Source organism: Crocodylus siamensis, chromosome 1 (assembly GCF_052110815.1).
Source record: "Crocodylus siamensis isolate JL-2025a chromosome 1, ASM5211081v1, whole genome shotgun sequence".
Taxonomy (NCBI): Eukaryota; Metazoa; Chordata; order Crocodylia; family Crocodylidae; genus Crocodylus; species Crocodylus siamensis.
In genome coordinates this window covers 25,029,632-25,049,479 of record NC_143395.1, presented here as the reverse complement: position 1 = coordinate 25,049,479, position 19,848 = coordinate 25,029,632, and the positions used below count along the sequence as shown (strand labels likewise).

The 19,848-nt window shown below is 39.9% G+C and overlaps 1 protein-coding gene across 1 annotated transcript in view; it reads right to left on the bottom strand.

The window, feature by feature from the left end:
- The window catches only part of NOL10 (nucleolar protein 10), a 74,953-nt gene that overhangs the window by 21,987 nt on the left and 33,118 nt on the right, over window positions 1-19,848 (bottom strand). The window contains exons 14-16 of the mRNA XM_090032131.1: window positions 4,185-4,311; window positions 902-981; window positions 665-763 (exon numbers count right to left, since the gene is read on the bottom strand). Of these exons, the coding sequence (XP_089888257.1) occupies window positions 665-763; window positions 902-981; window positions 4,185-4,311 (306 nt within the window). The remainder of the gene's footprint in view (window positions 1-664; window positions 764-901; window positions 982-4,184; window positions 4,312-19,848) is intronic.

Genomic DNA, 19,848 nt, shown 5'->3' with positions numbered 1-19,848 from the left:
TCAATTGTGAAGTTGTATCACTCTCTCAGAAGAGGTCCTTCATCTTCAACCATATAAACTCTGCTATCAGGGCACCTACAGAGTTGCAAAATCCAGACAGACTTCCTGCTCACTGTGGTCCAGCAGTAGTAACTGAGGGTGAGGGGAGGAAGAGAGGGGGAAGAAATTGTAAGGGAAAGATATCTGTGTTGATCTGCTGAAAAAATTCTCAGGGATAGGGAAAGGCTGGCAGATTTTTACTTGATCTGAAAAGCCTTGTGTACAAGCATTAAATCCTTGGATGCCATTTTTAGTGTGGTATTTTTCAGAACTGAGCTGTATTTTAAGGGCTCAAATTATCCCCTAACCTCCAGGCTTACAGGTAGAATAGGAACTGCAAGTTTATCCTTAACTTATCTACTCAGTCTTGTTGCACTTTTTAACTTAAAACATCATCTTTTTTAAAAATAATGGTTTCATCTCAAGTCAGGATCCATATACATACGGATGCTACAGTTCCATGCAAAAAGAGGTCTATAAATCACAGCTACAAATTGATTTCACAACTTCAGCAAAAATCAGGATAAACCGAATAAATTCCTAGTGCTTTCAGGTATGAGTGGAAGTGCATATTCTCTATTAATGTTTTTCTCCAAATGTTTAATCATCATAAATAGGGCTCTACCTTGAGTTGAACTCTCTGTGCACGCGTTTCTTCTATCTTCTGCCTAATTTTCTCTTTTCGATATTCCTCATAAGCAAACGGGTTGACCATCATTTTCACCTTTAATACACAAATCAGAAAGCATTAAAATGGACAAAAGTAGCATATGAAAAAGTATGCTTTTCTCATTGCAGAGTATCCACAAAGGCAAAAATATATGACAATTACAAACAGTTGTAATGAATTAACCTTACTTACCTTATGATACAATCTTATATCCATGAAAAAGCCATGCATATACGCTCTGAGCATGGGTGATCCAATGAGATGAGCAAGGCCTGAAAAAAAGATTACAGAGAATTTCAGAAATCTGGGACCTAGATAAGTTCTTACACCACAGCTAAACTAAAGAATGAAGGCAAAAGAAATACAGTGTGCACTCACTTGTAAGATAATGTTCCCCTTCCCCATGAGCATGCGGTGGGGGGTCGGGGGACAGGGAAGCCTCTTGTCTTACATCCGTGTACAAAGCAGAACAGGAGGCAGATAGCTCCTGTGGCTTTGACTGGTCCTTAGATTTGGTTGGGGTCAGAGTCAGATCCTCAACAACTGTCTGCTGTGCCCACTCCCCTTGCCCTCTGCGGCTTCTGGTCCCACCCACCTTACCACCATGTACAGCTTGGCTTGGGCTCAGGCTGGATTCCCTCCTGGACACAGAGCACACAGAAACTCCACGCCCTGCTTAGCCAATCAGCAGTGCTGCCACTGCTGCATAGCCCAACAATGGCTACGCTTCCTTGTGCTGTGCTCTGGGGAGGGCATACAGCCTGATCAGCATCTGATGGTAGGGAGGGGAGGAAGAGATAGAGATTGCAGGGAGTGATGGGGGCATGGGTAAAGAGGCAGAGACTGGGGAATGGGGGCAGGGAGAAGAGGCAGAGGCTCTGCGGAGCTAAGGGCAGAGGTAGTGCAGGTGACAAGGAGGCTGCAGAGGAAAGAAGTTGAAGGGGGGAGGGAGAGGACAAGGGGGCCACCTGACCCCCGCCTCCACTCACTGCTTTCTCTGTGGTAGCAGCTGGGGGGGAGGGGGTGGACAGGATGAATTCAAAACACCTCTCCAATAATTAGATTCTATACCTGAAAAATTATAACTAATTTATAAAATCTTCCATATACAAAATCTAATTACTGGGGAGCTGTCTTAAATTCAGGGTTGTCTTAGATTTGAGCAAATACAGTGGTATGTATTTGGAAGACTAAATCATCAATATTGCCATTCATTGTATAAAGGCTAAAGTAAGATCACAAACAATTCAGTTCAGCTGGCAAGGAATTAGAGTGACCTCATAATAAAACCAATTTTTTGGTGCCATAGTAAAGAGCCATTGTGCACTTTTTAAAGATTCTCACTAGCCTACAATCTATAGAAAGTTTTAAAAGGAAAACTGTTTGTGAGAAGGATACATGCTTGCCATATGAGTTTGGATCACAGTTACTAGTGTGGTATGTTGATGTTTTAATTAAGAGATTTGCCTTGGGTTACTACCTTTGAAGAATAGACATGCTGAAGTACCTAAACATATTATACCATATTAAATCATAAGCATGTCACCCTAGGCCCTAACCTAAATACAAGTGGAAATCTCTACATGAAAGACCAGTAATCTTCAGATAACTCTAAAGCTGACAGAAAGGTCTTTATGTGAAGTAAAACATTCCTTATTGAGCCAACAGTTTTGCCAATCAGTAAGTACTGATAAGACACAACTGCAGAAATAAGCAATTTTGAAAAGCCACCAGCCAATGCATCTCCAAAACCTAACTCCCATTCCCCCTTATGACACGGGGTAGGGGAGTATCCAACTTCACAAAACAAATCATGATACTGCAATACATGGAGTTGGATGAATCAGGTACCATAATGTGAAGATCACTAAATGTTATAAATGTGACTGTTCACTTGAAGCAACCTGACACAGAAAGAACCTGTGGGCATAAAGGCTTACAGGCCCTGAAAAGATTACCTCAAGTGACATCAAGTAAGATTAATATACCTGAACATCTATCTGAATTGTGAGATGTCCCTTGTAGGGCTGGTTTGTTAATTTGATCATCTGACTTAATCTGGACCATGGGAGAGTATACATTTAAAAGGCAGTACAGCTACTCCTAATTTATTCCTCTTTTAAATATTCGACGTGACATGAAAAATGCCAGGACAACACCTTTTCTGTGTGGATGAAGTGCTGCACGATAAGAATTTTCAAGGCTCGGGCTCTCACATTCAGGTTATGCTTAAGAGGTCAGATCTGGAGATAGTTCCTTCACGGGGACTGAGAAAGGGAGCAGTAGCACTGACCATCTGGGGCAGCAGTGGGGAATTTAAAGAATTCTGTTTCAGTCATCTGGAACTTAATGTTGAGAAGGAGACAACAGAGAGAAAGGCCACGATTTTAGTTTGGCTAGAAAAAGACAACTGTGAAGAGTCATCTGAAAGCTCTCTCAAAGAGAAGGGAGTTGAGTGTGTGGTTGATTTTGTGTTCATGGAACAGATCACCAAAATGCACACCACCACTAGCAGCTGAAAACTCCTGTCAGAGAACTTGATTTAGCTGGTACAAGGTAGCTGAAATGCAAAACTGAACTAAGTTGCTCTTAACTGGCTTTCTGAACCCTTTTCAAGTTAGAGAGGAAGACTGATCTGGCAGTTAAGACACAGAACTAGGATTCCATTAACCAGTTATGTGTTTGATAGCAGAGTGGCATAATATTTCCACTAATGAAAGCATCTCCTGGCAAGTGGATTTTTTTTGCTTACATACTTGTTGTAGTCTTAGCCTTGTATTGTTAGACCACCTCATAAGGATTTAAAAATAAAAACAGCTTCTCTTCCTTTTCTATTTTTTTTGTGACAGACTCAAAGCACTTCCTCAAATGACTTAGATCACTAAGTATCAACCTCTTCCTCAGGAGTCAAGCCATGAACAAGAGGCTTTTCCATGCACTGGCGAAGATTTGATTAAATTAAGAAAATTAGATCTTACCCAAGGGGGACCAGCAGGGAACAGGAGAGACCCTGTTCTCCCAAGCACTACCAGGAGTAACTAGGAATAATGGCCATAAATTGACTGAGAGTAGGTTCAGGCTGGACATTAGGAAGCACTACTTCAGTCAGGGTGGCTCGGATCTGGAACCAACTTCCAAGAGAAGTGGTGCTGGCTCCTACCCTGGGGGTCTTTAAAAGGAGGCTGGATAAACACTTAGCCAGGGTCATTTGACCCCAGCACTCTTTCCTACCCATGGCAGGGGGTTGGACTTGATGATCTGCTCAGGTCCCTTCCGACTCTACCAACTATGAAACTATGACACTGGAAAATGTTAGAAAGAACCACTTTGAGAAACTTTAACAGCCCCCTGTGTTACTTGTTCACATGGTGCACTGCAGACCTATATGTATCATGCAAGTACTTTAAAGCCAAACAGTAAAAATAAGGAGAAGAGAAAAGGGCCAAGGGATAAGATTTGGGTGAATAAGTTTTACCTAAATTTTCAAGATCTTTTCTGGTAACAAATTTATAATCGTCATATACTGTGCTCTCTGGATTCTCCTCCAGTTCTTCTGTCAAGTTATCTAAAAACGAGCACCATCTTGGGGCAGGTCCCAAAACCTAAAGACATAAAATTATGAAATTACATGTACTTCCTAAATAAATAAATATACAGCTAGCAGCTCCTTTGTGCTATGGTGCTGCAATACAAAAAGTAATTGCATACCTCAGAATCAAACACACTCAAAGAACAGCATGATAAGAGCTTTACTGAATCTATTGCTTGTCACGTGAGCAAACATCTCTGCAAATTGTTTTAGAGGAGCACTGTGATTTAGGCCTTTTAATTTAGGACAACAATTTAAAGGCTTCTTGTTTAACTGCTTTAGCGCATACCCAGTTTGACTGTTTATATATTATAAAAGCAAGCCTCAGAGATTAGCGTTGTGGATACAATTGGGACCTATACTGATCAGCTGACTAAGCAGATTATTAAATTTTATTTTGTTTTATTCACTTAATTAGAAACACCAATGTATCTCACATTTTTCTTCGAGTAACACACTATATGAACAAATCGTTTTTAAAGTTATTCATTTAACTTAAAAAGTTACATGAGTTTAAGACACATAACAACAAAAGGACACAGACACATTACTTCATATTGTATGGAATTTTCTGAAGTTTTTCTACTAGATTGGGTGTCAAACTTATCCATCCCTCCTGTACCTCCAGACCACAGTGCTCCTTTGGGGCTGGTAGTAGATGTGGGGTGAGCAGTAGCAAGGAGCCACAGGAATTAACACAGTTGTTGTTTGCCTGCTCTGCCATGGAAGTGCGACCCAAGCAGAGCTCCATACCCCAGATTTCCCCAGTGGACCCTGCTCCTACCCATCCTACCTACCCAGATGCCGATGCTGCTCTCTAAGCCAGATCTAGCCCATGGGCTATACAGTCAACACCCCTGTGCTGAAGTACAAACATATCTATCAATGCACCTTTCACAACTATGCCTTCCACCTCTCAAATTAGGTTTAGCACTGTTGTTCACATCCTTCCTTCCCACCACACCCCACTATGAGATTGTGTGCACCAAGATGTACCATAATCACTCCCACTGTGCCAAGTCTATTATTTGAGTAGCTGTGGTAGCTTAGTGGAAAAAAGATCAACCCTCTGTGGAAGGAAAAAGGGAGAATCAATGGGAAAAAAAAAACTGGGATATGATGGAGGTCTGTAACTCCTGCAGAGTAGAAGTTTTAATGACCCATTTTTGTTGTTGTTCTATCATTGCTAATAATGTGAATGGAAAAGAAAGTTACCAAAGATACGGAAACTGATTTTCTTCAAAAGAATTTTAAATATAATTTGATTAAAAGTGAAACAGTTAGAATATTAATGACATACAAATAGTTTCTTCTTAAAATGTAAGTTATGTTGCTATATTAATAAGGTTCTTGCAAAAGGCTATGGAAGCATGTGACATTCTCCTCCAGTTAAAAGTGCTGTTTCTTCCCTCATTAAAAATGCATCATCTTTGAAGACAGCTATCCATTACAAACACAAGCAGCGTATTCCAGATGGTAATGGTCAGAATAGCAATAATGTTTCACAAAAAATAAGGCCCCGATGCAATATTTCCTCCATAAGAAAAAGTAACAATTCAGTCTAGCAGATTCATATATGGATGAGTTAATGAACTTTATATGTTTTCTTCAGCGTTCAGAAACTTGAAACACTCTTTTAAAAAGAAATAAAAATAGAAGTCAGACAACAACCACAACAGACAACCATAACAAAAACGGGAGCTCAAGATTTGCACTGGACTGGCACTGGTAAACAGACAGTAAGTTTCATCTAGATTAGATCTTCAGAAGCTCACACTTAAGTCATCTCTTAGAATTTGCAACAGATGCCTACTTCATCAACAAGACCAAATTAACCACATCCCTGTGGTTGTTTGATCTGGTAGTAAACTTACTCGATACATCAAGATTCAGCTGAATCTTGTCATCTTCATTCCTGTCAGATATTTTTGCCTATTTAGATCTTAAATGTCTCCAACTATATTTCCTGTTTTTTAATTCTTCAAAGCTAAATGCAAGGCTTTTAATGTATTTGGATTTAATTCAAGTGACTAAATGAATGTTCCAACCTTTCATGCTCATTCATGAAATCGCTGCTAAATGGTACTTTATTTCCAAAGCAATAAGAAAGGATTTTGCCTATATTCTTATTTTGCATACAACACTGTTGGTTTTTTAAGTTACTATTGGACTACTTTGCTTCTATTAGAAAGTGTTGCCCACTGACCAAACAAAGTGTCATAAAAATCTTACTATAAATTTACCTACTAAAGAGTCTACCAAAATCAGCATAGGGAATTTTTGCTTATATATACACATTAAGCTCCCAAAAACCCTATCCTTGGCTGCACCACACATATGTGAGGCTCTCCATCTTTGACAACATTCTTTAAAAAAATCCATTATTGCCACACTCCATCCTCTCTAGCTATACTGAGCAAAATGTAGAAGTGCTGGTTTACTCATTAATGCCTAGTTCCTTCTGAAATACAGTGAGCCCAAAGACAGGTCATTCTGAAACAATGGACATTAGGATCTTAGCCCAGTTATTGAACTCATGGTAGTGTTCCCAAGGAATCTAACTGAAATCTCACCCCCATCCTGCTACACAATGTGACACCATTCTACTATCTGAATGGAGAAAGATGCATCAAAATTCACAGTTTGTCAATATGACATAAATTACAAATACACAAAAATTAAAAACCATCATAGAATGATAGAAAATTACGGCTGGCAGGGACCTCAAGGGGTCATCAAGTCCACCCCCCTGCTTAAATTTAAGCAGGACCATCCCCAACTAGATCATCCCAGCCAAAGCTTGGTTTTAGCTGGGTCTTAGAAGGATGGTGGTGTTTCTAATATCTAACCTAAACTTCCCTTGCTCCAACTTGAGACTGTTGCTCCTTGTTCTGCCACCTGCTACAACTGAGAACAGGTCTAGCTCCATCCTCTTTTGAATCCCAACTTAGGTGCTTGAAGGCTGCTATTAAGTCTCCCCTCAGTCTTCTCTTCTCTAAATAAGCCCAGTTCCCTCAACCTCTCCTCAGATGTCATGTCCTTCAGCCCCCTCACCATTTTTGTTGCCCTTCAATGGACTCTGTCCAATTTGTCCACATTCTTTCTGTAATGGGGGCCCAAAATGAACACAGTAATGAAGATGTGGCCTTACTAATGCAGAATAGAGGGGAATAATCACTTCCTTTGACCTACTGGCCTCAATCCCACCAATGCAGCCCAGTATGCCATTAGCCTTCTTGGCAACAAGGGCACACTGCTGGCCCATTCAGGTTATTGTCCTCTGTAACCCCCAAGTCCTTTTCTGCAGAGCTGCTGCCCACCCAGTCAGCCCCCCAGCCTGTAACGGTGCATGGGATTGTTCTGTCCTAAGTGCAGGACCTGGTACCTGTCCTCGTTAAACCTCATGAGATTCCTTTTGGCCCAATCCTCCAACTTGGCTAGGCCCTCTGAATCCTAGCCCTACCCTCCAGTGTATCTACTACTCCCCACCAATAATGTTATGAAACTAAATTAAAAATAGTTCAAACTTTTATCCTTAATCTGACATTTCTAATCTAAGTTTAAGTTTGATATCTGCCACTTTATTAAAATTAAATGTGGCAAAGGTAAATCATTAAAAAAACTAGAATCACTTACACTCAGTTTTATCAAAATACCACATTTCTGTATATTAAAAGAAATCCATACACATTGCTAGCAATTGTGGCACTTTTAAAGACACAAAAGGAAGTCTGGAATTTAATTCCCAGGAAGTCAAAGGCAATGTATGCTCGACACCTACTTCCCATTACATCACTGAAAAAAATCTTGCTTTACAGTCTAACATGTACACCCTCCTTCCCCCCCAAATAAAAAAACCTATCCATTTTCTCCCCCAGACAGTCACAAAAGCAGAGAGAGATAGGATTAATTTCCATTGCAATGCCTACATTTATGTCTGACCAAAGAATTCTATATTTTCTATTGTTAAGATGATAAATGCAAGATAAAACATAATAGTTTTCTACTATTGAGCTGAGATATTCAGCTGCGTTTTAAATACACCTGAAATGTGTTCATATATTCATGACTAAGAGTCTATGTAATTCGTGATACTACAGATTTCATGAAAAATGCAAAATGTGGGATTGGCTGTGAAATCAACTTAAAAAAAAAAAAAAAAAAATCAAACCTTAAAAATAAAATGTTGGCTCCCCAGTGGGAGCCAGCAGACATTGCTAATGCTGCAGCCTGGCTTGGCAGCCCACTCGGGGAGGGGAATGCGGCGGCCTGAAGGGCAGCAGTCACTTAGATGAGGGGCACCTGGCTCCAGCTACAAGCAAAATAACTCCACTCACTCATCCTTCCTCCCCCTGCTGGAACACAAGTTTACCTTAATGGATTATTTTTATTAAAGGTAAACATAAATCAGTATTTCTAAAAACTTTCTGTACAGCTCTACATATAATTTACTTTGTTCTTCATTGTACATGAGTACATCCAGGAAATATCCACAGAATTTGCTATTTCTACCATGACCAACCTGCAAAAATTGTTTTGTTTCTCTGCAATTTAAATAGACCCCTACTAATGACAAAAGGAGAACAATTCTAATGGGAATAACTTAACTCAAAATTATAGTAAATTTCTATAGCCTGGATGTACAAATCCTTGTATTTTAGTTTTAAAAGGCAACTAAACATTAAGAAGCTCATGTAATACAAGACTTGCAAGTGCTCCAGCTGCATGTGTAAACCTATATTTTAATAGATCTATTTAGTAGAAATGATTTAAAGAAAGCAAAATCTCTCTAGACTTCTTGTGAAAATGCTGTGTTGTCATCATCCCATAATCCCATTCCTACCTTTTCAAGGAAGTTAGCTGAACACTAAAATACAGTAAGGAATTATTTCAAGAGCAGAACAAGAGCTAGCTGTCTTGATATTTGTAACACTGGACAGTAACTAAAGTGTTAAATACTGTTTAATTAAACAATTTGATCATCAGCTCCACAGCTTCATTCAAGCCCAGACATGATCCCAATCTTATCCTAAACTCAGTTACTACACACAGAATTTAAGGATACTCAGCACCATGCAGAACTAAACTTCAAGAGACTCAAACAGAAGAAAGTTACATTTAGGAAGAAAAAACTATTATATTAATTATCAGTTTAGAGTACCTTATGATCCCTATACTACACAACTGAACCACAAGAGTTTTGTTACTGATTTTAGTGAGAGCAGGAAGGGGTTCAAAAATCCAATTGTAAAAAATGTCAAGTTATAAACATATAAAAGAGTTTTAAAGTGGCAATAAGAAATACCAAATTGTAAATGGATGCCATGAACATACATTTCGACTTCAACAAAAACAAAAATATATATCCATATCCACTACTGATGTATTGCAGTAAATATTATTATTATTATAATTATAATTATACAGAGTCTTACTGATCCAGCTGGAGAAACTGGGGATTAATGAAGGAACTAAAATGAATAAATATCTTGCTGAAGGGGAGGCGATAACTGTTTTTGCCGACAGATCTACCAGGCTGCAGGGATGTTATAAGCAGAGCCCCACCAGGACTGGACTTTGGACTGATCTTATTTGATACTTTTATTATGGCACAGGTTATGGCAGCATGATAATGATATTTACTAATGACATAGCTGGGAGGAAATGTAAATAGAAAGCAGGATCAAAATACTTTGGTAAAAATAGATTCTCTCAGACACTAGAAAAACAGAATATAATTATATAAAAGGCACATGACACTGTGCAACCCCACAATTCAAAACCTTATCTTGAATAACTGTATACATTCTAGTCACTCGTGTTCAAGAATGCTGAATTCAACCAGAAGTAGCGGCAGAGAAGGACTACTATGATAACAGAGGTAACAGGCAATCTTTTTATGAAGTCACTGACAGAACTTGCACTATTTAATCTATTACAATAAACAAGCTTTCAAGCTTCAATAATGTTACTTACATGTAAAAACAGAAAACAGCAGGTCTAAAATGAGGGAGAAGTACTAGATGATTCTGAGGATGTGGGCAGAGATTTGAGTGGGCACTGGCATTTTCAGCACGATTACTTCTCTAATTGCCCAGCAAAGGTTAGTCAATACACTTACATGAGTAATTAATGACTCACTTTAAAGAGCAAAGTTTTTGATGTTTTGTTCCCCCTTTTCTGAAGTTAGAGTGACAGGCTTGAATATGAAATACCTTTTAAAAGAAAGTTCCATCATAAGCAACAAAGGCAGAAGAAGAAATAACGCATTTTACATTGGAAACCTTTAATTTGTTTCTTCTTTGAAAGTAATTATATTAGCAAGTGCTGGCCTTGCCAAACTGCTCATCTCCATTTTTATTTTTAAACATTTAGAGTTCAATTGACAGCAGGGATCTAAACTTTCCACTCTTAAAGTACTGTGTTTAAATTTGATTTTAAAAATGGTGAAAACAAAGTCTACCCGTTTAGTGCAATGGCTGTAGATGGTTTCGAAACCTTTCTGTTTTCAAGTACAGCCAATGATTGTGAGGCTCGTTCTTTTACATTCCCTCCGAAGATCATCTCTCTGAACCAACACAGCAATCCATTTTTCCTTCTCTCTAGTACCTGTAATCAGGGAGTATCTCTTTAATCAACTCATGCTTCCAGTTATTACTATTACAGAGTTAGACTTCGATAGCAATCTCTGTCTGCTGCTTGTCACTGCTAAGACAGGTTGCATGTGTATTGTAAACAAACTACTAATGTGCGAAAATGTCTGCTGCCATATTTATAATGCATTAGGGGCTAAATGCATCTCTTCTCTATTACAGGTAACAAATGCAAGAAATAATTCCACCCAGGAAAAACATGAATCCTGTAAACATGTTGGCATACAGATTTTTATGAGCTGGTCTCCCCCACAGGTCTGGAAACTTGGCAGTGGGAGACCAGTGGCAGTGTTAATTGCTGTTCCCCTGCTGCAAAATCTCCAGACCCATGGGGAGCCCTGTAGGCCAGATTATGTGGTCCTGCATGCTAGATTACAGTAACACCCAGGGTCAGGCTAGCACACTGAATCAGACCTGTTGAGCAACTCTATGGACCCATGGAGCTGAATGGGTTTAATGCTACTGGCTTCAACCTGCCATTTTGGCAGCCCAAGTATATGCTAACATATGTATGACATCTTCCCTCACCCTCCTCCCAACCACAACTAAATACATGGCTATGTTGTTTCAGGCAACCCACTGGGCCTCTAGTTAAAACAAGGAGGAAATCTCTTTTATATCCTCTCTTTTTAATATTCTCTTTACCTCCTCCAACTTTGAGGAAACATCATACAGACCACGAAGTTCTCTCTCTCTCTGAAAAACGATGTTACAACAGCAGTTGGCAACCTTTTCTAACCTGCAGGCTGGGTCAGAGATGGGTGGATGTTAGAACCCAGCCACTATTTTCCTTGCAATGACACTAAGGAAAAACTGCTCCCAGACACCTCTCTCCCATCCCATTGAAGCCCTACATCCACGGGCCACATCAAATGACTCTGCAAGCCAGATCCGGCCTGCAGGTTTCCAACTCCTGTGCTATGAAGTATTTAAGATACCAATTCTGTCAAGTGACTCTTAACCTCTTACCTTTCCATAACTGTACAAAGTCTTCTAAAAAGACTTCCTAATTTCTTGTGTAATTTATTTAGCATAGTGTATAGTTTAAAATATCTTCTCTCACATTAACTGATAAAAAAGCATTCCTTTTATTAATCCTGGCTGATTTGGCTTTATAGCTGTGTGCCTCATAGCCTCTGATCTGCCACTGTTTTGCAGTCAGTTTATTATTGACAGGCTCAATGTGCATATATAGTGGGGGCATATAATGGAGGTGTTGCTCATCATCTGTATGAGCTGCCCTGAGGAAGAGGAATAATGAAGTTTGAAGGCAGAAAAAACACTCCTTAAAACCTGTAAATAAAACCTGATAGAATCTCCTCTGGAGGCATTTTCCTTTGCTTCTTTCTTTTAATACATCACTTATTCTGCTAATGAGTTGGTGCAAAAGCTCTTTTAGATCCTCAAAGATTCCCACAATAAGCTCCCACAGTTACTCTTGCAGCCTAACCTCTCCTTCAAGTGGGAGATAGAAAACTATATTCATATAAAATTAATTAAATCCAATTTTTGGCAGGGAAGTTTTCTTGGGGTTAACACTTAGGCCAATCCAAACTAGCCCCCAAATTTTCTTTATAAATCTTCAAGACTAATTGGAGTTGGGGGGGGGGACTGGGGGAGGAGGAGGAAGAGGAGCAGGTGATTTAAAAATAAGCAAACAAAAAAACCCCCAACCCATGAACCACAGTTGTCTTGCTGTTCTTCCACCCCTTCTAATGCAGCTGTAGTCCTGTAATTAGTGATCAGTTTGGTTAGTGATGTTCTGGTTTACCTTCTTCAATTCTTAGTCCTAATCTTCAATTCTTGGATATAAAATAGAGACCAAACCTCTTGCTATTTCTCACCCCATTTTCTACATTGTTTAGATTTACAGGCCTTTACTTTTCTTTGAAGCAGCCAAATCCAGTAATCCACCGGAGGCATAAGAAAGTACAACTTTTTTTTTGTCTTTATACATTACTACATCATTGTTTTCTTTTCATTTGCCAAATATGACGAGCCATCTTGGTTCAACCACAGGAGGTAGAGGATTTTACTACTCATCGCAATCTCAGTCCTAACCTAACCTGAGTGTGGAAGAAATCTATGTATACCTGCATACTTGACAGCAAAACATTCTCTACCGTTTACAGTGGGTTTTCCATATGTTATAAGAGTATCTCATTTATTTCAGTTTTTTTGGAAACCCAAAAGAAGACAGGAATGTTCAAGCCAGGAAGTAAAAGGGAGAAAAGGGGAGGCAAATGCAAGATCTCAGTGACTCCACATAAGATCAACTAAAGCAAAAGAGCAGCATTGGAGCCAACAGAATCAGCCAGTGTAACATTAAGTGCTCCTTTTACTTCAGGAAAAACAACTGCTTTTGTTCCCTCAGTCTGCTCAGCAGCCAAGGCACTTACGTTTGTCCTCAGGTACGAGACTAGCACACACTTTACATAGACTCTTGTTACTGTTTTAACATACACATTGTGCAGTTATATACATTGGGTGCATAGAAGTACCAATCCTCTACAAAAAATTCTATTTTAGCTCTAACAAAATATACTACAATATTCACAGGAGTGTAAAGCCCCCAGCTCCCTCTCACTTGACTTATCATGGGAGGTGATAAAAAATTACACCGAGTACTTCTCTACACAGGAAATTTTTCACTGGCTACATCTAGGTATTTTAAGGCAAAGTAGCCTTAAAACCAACTCAGTAACTTTGGGGCTTTCAAGGGGCCTTTTCTGGGTTTACCAAGCGTATTGGAGAAAATCCTGTGTACATAACCTGTCTCCGTATACACTCATACAGTGTGATACAGACATGAAGCCAACCCAATCCCCCTTTAAATTACCCCTTCTGTGGGCCATTTATTTTTATTATGCCATTGCTTGGCAAGGCTACATCAAGATCTAATCTGTATTCTTAATAAAAAGCAAATTATATTAACATACTCATGAAACCTGTGTTTTCTGGCCTACCCTGCAATTCCATGCATATTAAATCTCATTGCTCTTCCAAGTTAATGGTGGAAAACGTTTTGCTCTCAAGTATGCAGGTACACATATCTAGCACAGGGCTTGTCATCCCATGGCATATGTGCCACAGGTGGCACAGGCTGCTGTGTGGCACATAAGCCCCAGATGCTTATGTAAGACAAGCACCAGAATGGAAGCAGGTGGGCTCCAGCCTCCAGCTGTGTGGAACAAAGGAGGGTAGGAAGCTACTGCTAGAAGTGGTGTTAGGTATCACCTGGCACAAAGCTCCCACCACATTCTGGGCTTTGAAGCCTCACTCACCATTTAAACTGCAGCAGTTGTGGGGCCAGGGATTGATTAATGTGACTCTTGACCATGACCTGCCTACAGATGAAAGTACTGTAAGGTGGATACATGACTAGTTGGACCATCCTGCTCAATAAGTAATCATCAATGACTCAAGGAAGAGTTTGGAGGAGGTATCAAGAGGGGTTCCTCAAAGGTCCGTTGTGGGTCTGGTACTGTTTAACAGACTCGTTAATGATTTGTACAGTGAGATTGAGCACATGCTTAGCAAATCTGCAAACAATGCCAAGTGGGGTAGAACTGTAAATACTCTGAAAAGTAGGGCTAGGATCCTGAATATCCTGCATAAACTGGAAAAAGGTCTGCAATCAATCAGATGAGATTCAACAAAGACAAGTACAAAGTCCTACACCTGGGACAGAATAATTGCATGCACAATGACTGGCCTTGATGAGGACAAGGACCTGGGGGTTCCAGCGCTGAACACGAGCCAAAACTGTGCTTGTTACAAAAAAGCCAACAGCAGTCTAGGTTGTACTAACAGGAGTATCACTTGTAAATCAAGGGAAGTGATTCTTTTGCTCTGATGACCTCATAGCTCAGCACTACTCAGCATATGTATGTACTCCAGGTATCCCCCCACCCCCTACAAAGGATCCACATGCTAATCAATATACACCCATGACTGGAACTGGGTGTTCATGTCACAAATCCTGGGATGCTCCAAAAGTTTGCAACTTGGTCTGGCTTCATCCCCTTCCAGGGCAGAACCATACATCATATGCAACAGGCTGATAAAGGTGACAGAGGGATTTTGGGTGAACTGCTTGGGGCCCTATTTGGTGATGTTTGCCAGGCTTTTAAAGCTGAAGAAGAAACAGGAATTATTGGAAATGGGAAAGAAAGATGCAGCCCAGCTGTGGGACTAAACAGAAAGGCAAAATGCATGCGATGTAGTGGCTCACCATGACATGAAAAAAAGTCAATGCTAAGGGGGACTGCACTTAATGGGCATTACCATATACCTTACTCAGATGAACTGTACTAATCTATCCTTGTGGTAGAAGATGCTTACCAGTTGTAACTCCATACATGGTGTTTAGAATGACTGAGTTCTGCCTGCTCAATCAATATGTTTTTTAGATCAACTGAGTTCTGCTCAATCAATATTATTTGGAACTGACCTGGCTAATTTAACCTGGCACACAAAATGTGTGTTTTGGACTGTCAAGTCTCTCTCCCTGTCCCCCTCCATACACGGACCATGTGTTTTAGTCATGCTCAATGTTGGCTATACTTAATCAACTTCACATTTGGTTTGCATTGCCAAGCTGCTTTTGGCATCAGTTTAACGACAGACAGTGTATTTAATGAGATTTCGTTGCGTGTGATCATAAGATGAGCGGCTCTTGGTCCTCTTCCAACCATGGGAAAAATCTTGTTTTGTATTCCAGTAAATACAGTACTTTCAATACACTTGCAATAGTCTACATGGTATTCTGGAGGCTAACTAATTAACAACTGAAAAGTTATTTCTACAAGTCAGAGATAGAAATGACCAGGTCATCATGTCCTTCTCTCTGACAATATAGGATTCTCCCCTGCTGTCACCTTCCAATGTTGTACATTTTTCACTGATTTTTCTGTATCAGTTTTAAGCAACTATAATGCTTCAGTACTTTTTTTGGGGAGGCTATTCTGTAATGTAATAATAGACTTTATTCCAATGCAAGGAATATCAAAATTTAATCTGGGTATTGTGATGGAATTCCAAGTACAAGATGCAGTTTGTGGAGAAATATGATAGCAAGGAAGGGGCCATGTGACAAAGAATCAGGATTGCCAGCCCAGCAGTATGCTTCCTGCTTATGTAACTGACCAATTCAGTGGGGAATTTGGTAATGCACAGGTTTATGCTGAATGACTCCTACAACAGCTTAATTTATTCCCTCATAAATTCTAAAGGAAGGAAGACTGGCATCTGAGAATGGACACCTACTGCCTGATAACATAGGGAAGGAAGAGCCTGCATTGGAATGTCCATCTCGTCCATGAAGATAATGGAGAGGGCTCAAATAGAAACTGAGAAGCTACAAAAGCCTATTCATGCTACCATATGTAGCACCATTTTAGTGAAAACCAGCTTAGTGGTTTACAGTAAGTTATTTTTAATAGATTTTTATTTAAAAGTATAGTTTCATAGTTTCTAGGATCGGAAGGGACCTAAGTAGATCATCGAGTCCGACCCCCCGCCATGGCAGGAAAGAGTACTGGGGTCAAACGACCCCAGCAAGGTGTTCATCTAACCTCCTCTTAAACACCCCCAAGGTAGGAGCCAGCACCACTTCTCTTGGAAGTTGGTTCCAGATCCTAACCGCCCTAACCGTGAAGTAGCGCCTCCTGATGTCTAGCCTAAATCTACCCTCTGCCAGCTTGTGACTGTTATTCCTGGTCACTCCTGGCAATGCTCGGGGGAACAGAGACTTCCCCAGTGCCTGCTGGTCCCCCCTGACTAGTTTGTAACAGGCAACTAGATCTCTCCTCAGCCTTCTCTTGTGAAATATTTCTATTTTCTATTTTTGGTTTTCACACGTAGGTATGGTCTGTATTTAGCTCAGTATTTTAAATGCTGGAAATGAAAACAAGTCTTTAAATCCTTATAACCTTGTGACTGTCTTTCTCTAAGAAACCATAAATCAGGAAAAGATTTATAGTGGTGGCTCAACTGACGAGCTAGAGCAGGATAGCTAGTTGCTCATAGGAAGTCATCTAATGCAGTGGTGCTCAACCTTTTTTTTTTTTTTTTTTTTTTTACCAGGACTCATTTGTAAACATCAATGGCCAGTTGCAACCCAGTGTCCCTCACTCCCATCCTGCTGCCCCCCATCACCAGGTCTCAGTCCCCAGTGTGTGGGGCAGGGTTGGATGCATGGGGCAGGGGGAGCCCCAAGCAGCCCCTTGTAGGCTGGAACCTTGCCAGGCTGCAAGGGAAAATCCAGTTTCTGATGTTTTTCTCCTTTAGAGGAGAATCCATTTTTAAAACATTTGAGACCTTTCATATATTCTTCTTGAAACCCACTTTTGGGTCGTGACCCATGGGTTGAGAAACACTGATCTAACTGATCCTTCTATAAAATTAAAAAAAAGCAGAGGTTGGATAGCAACACAGTTGTTTAAAAGACACCCTGCAAGGAAAAACTGCAGATATTTGTTTAGTTATAAAAAGACTTACCTGTGATAAATATCCAGTTACTCTTATCTACATTGCTCTAGACCATACTAAAATATAAGACTTTTCCTCCCCAGAAACATTCTTCAAATACTTGCCATGATTACCCATGATACTTGTTATGATTACTTGCTCAGTCAAGGCATATGCTCAAGAAGGCAGAGAAAGCACTTCAAGGATGTCCTGAAGGCCAACTTGAAAAAAATGCAACATTGACATTAGCTTGGGAGACCATTGCCTAGGACCATCCTAAATGGAGGAAGTCTGCTTGCAAGGATCTTAGTAGTCTGAAACCTCATGATGAGAACAGGAGACTGAAAAGAGGGAGTGGCAGAAACAGCGTGTTGTGGACCAAACCAAGGATCCAGAGCCAACTGCTCCACACACAAACAAGTGATTGAGTTGCAACAGAACCTGTCGATCCTGGATTGGCCTCGTCAGCCATCAGACCCACAGATAAGGCCATCATGGAAGACAATCATCCCTGACTGCAAAGGATTGGCAATGATGATGCTGACCTCTATCCTTGCATTGACGAGGGATGAGTCAATAACTGGACTGTCTCTAAATGTGTTGAAATATGATAAAGGAATAAAACCCACAGATAGGTTGACGTCAGTTGTACTTAACTACCCAAGTACAAGGGAAGGGAAGGGAAATAAAACACCTTTTCTCTTTACCACTGTTACTTTAACGTTTGATAATGGACAGGGATTAAAGCTGATTACTATCCCAATAATTGTATTCAAGAATTGTTGTTAAACTGAAGCATAAAATAGTCACTACAGTGAACTGAATTTGAGTAAGTGCTGCCACTTTATTCAGACATTCCAGTTGTTCACTGAAGTGTGGTAACCTCTGCAACAATAAGACACGGGCTTTATGCATGTGTCAGCATAGCACTGTCATTTTAAAATGGACAATTAATGAATGCATTATAGAGCATTAAATAAAATAACAGTATGAGCTTCAGATGCTCTCGTGATAGCAGGATTAGTAGATCAACACCAAAAACATTTTAAAAGATTCTAAACAGGAAGACAAGGAAATTGCTTCCTGAATATCATGCACAGATACCTTCTGTATCTATACTGACAAGTATGGGATTCCTCTGAGCCAGTAAGTTTTTATGGGAAATAGAGGATTTCCTGTGTTGTGAATATGCCCAAGGTTATTTTTCAGCTTCCAAGTGTTTAGGTTAACAATAGGAAGCTTATATTTCTGTTTGCCAAGATAAACAACATTTTTTTTTTTGTTAAGCTTGTCAGAACTCACAGACCATATATTACTCACTTAGGTCTAATTTGTTCAAATTCCCATACTATGAATTAGGAATACATGAATGCAACTTAATTTTCAAATTTACATTGTAGGTACCTTTTTTTAAAAGATGTTGTGCCAAGTCCTAAGCTTAACCTATCTTTAAATCCACTTTTTCAATTATTGAAACGGTTATTAAAAAATTGTTCTTGCCACAAACTCCATTAGCAATCCCCCTTCTGAGGCTCCCAAACCACCTTTCATAAGTACTACTTTTTGCATAATTTCTGTTAAACAGGCATTATACATTTTACAAATGAATAAAACTAAAAGGTAAGAACAAAAATTCTGAAGTACCTACAAATTGCACATGTCCAACTTGACCTTATTATGGCTGGACAATGCTTAAAAAACCTAAATAACTGAAGTTGCAGGGACTCAGCATCTCTGAAAATCTAACCACGGACATTATTTCACGTCATGATAATACCCATTTTGAAAATCTGGGTCAAGGTAACTTTGGCAAGGGCAGAGATTCAATGGTATAGCTGGGAAATAGTATTTAATAATCCAAACTTTAAAGTTCTTCTTCCCTAGAAAATTTAACTGCAGTTACAGGTAGAAAATCAGAATGAATGTCACTCATATTTAAGTGGTTTTACAGAAAGTCAAAATATAGGAATGAATACTAGGTTCCAAATCAGAAGAGCATTTTCATGTCTTCAGGGCATAAAGATATTGTAGCAAAGTAATTAAGTCCATTTAAAATTAATTATGACATTTTTCTAATAAATTCACACAGACTTACAGAGGATGCAGTTCATATCACTTACAGGTAGTCTTCCACTTCACTTCAAAACTAGAAGTGGCTTGGACATGCACGATAGGTATGTCCAAGCCACAACTGGGCACCGAGGGGGAGGGAGGGGACATGGCTCATTCCCAAGGGGCGAAGGGAGCCATGATCTAGCCTAGCCCTAAGGGAGGGGAAGGGAGCTTGACCTGGCCCCAACCCAGGGGAAGAGTGGGAATAGCCCAGTCCCATCCAGCCTGGGGGAGGGGGCATGGCCCATCCCCATCCAGCTATGGGGATGGGGGCATGACCTGGCCTCAACCTGCTGTGCACGTGTGCAGGATTC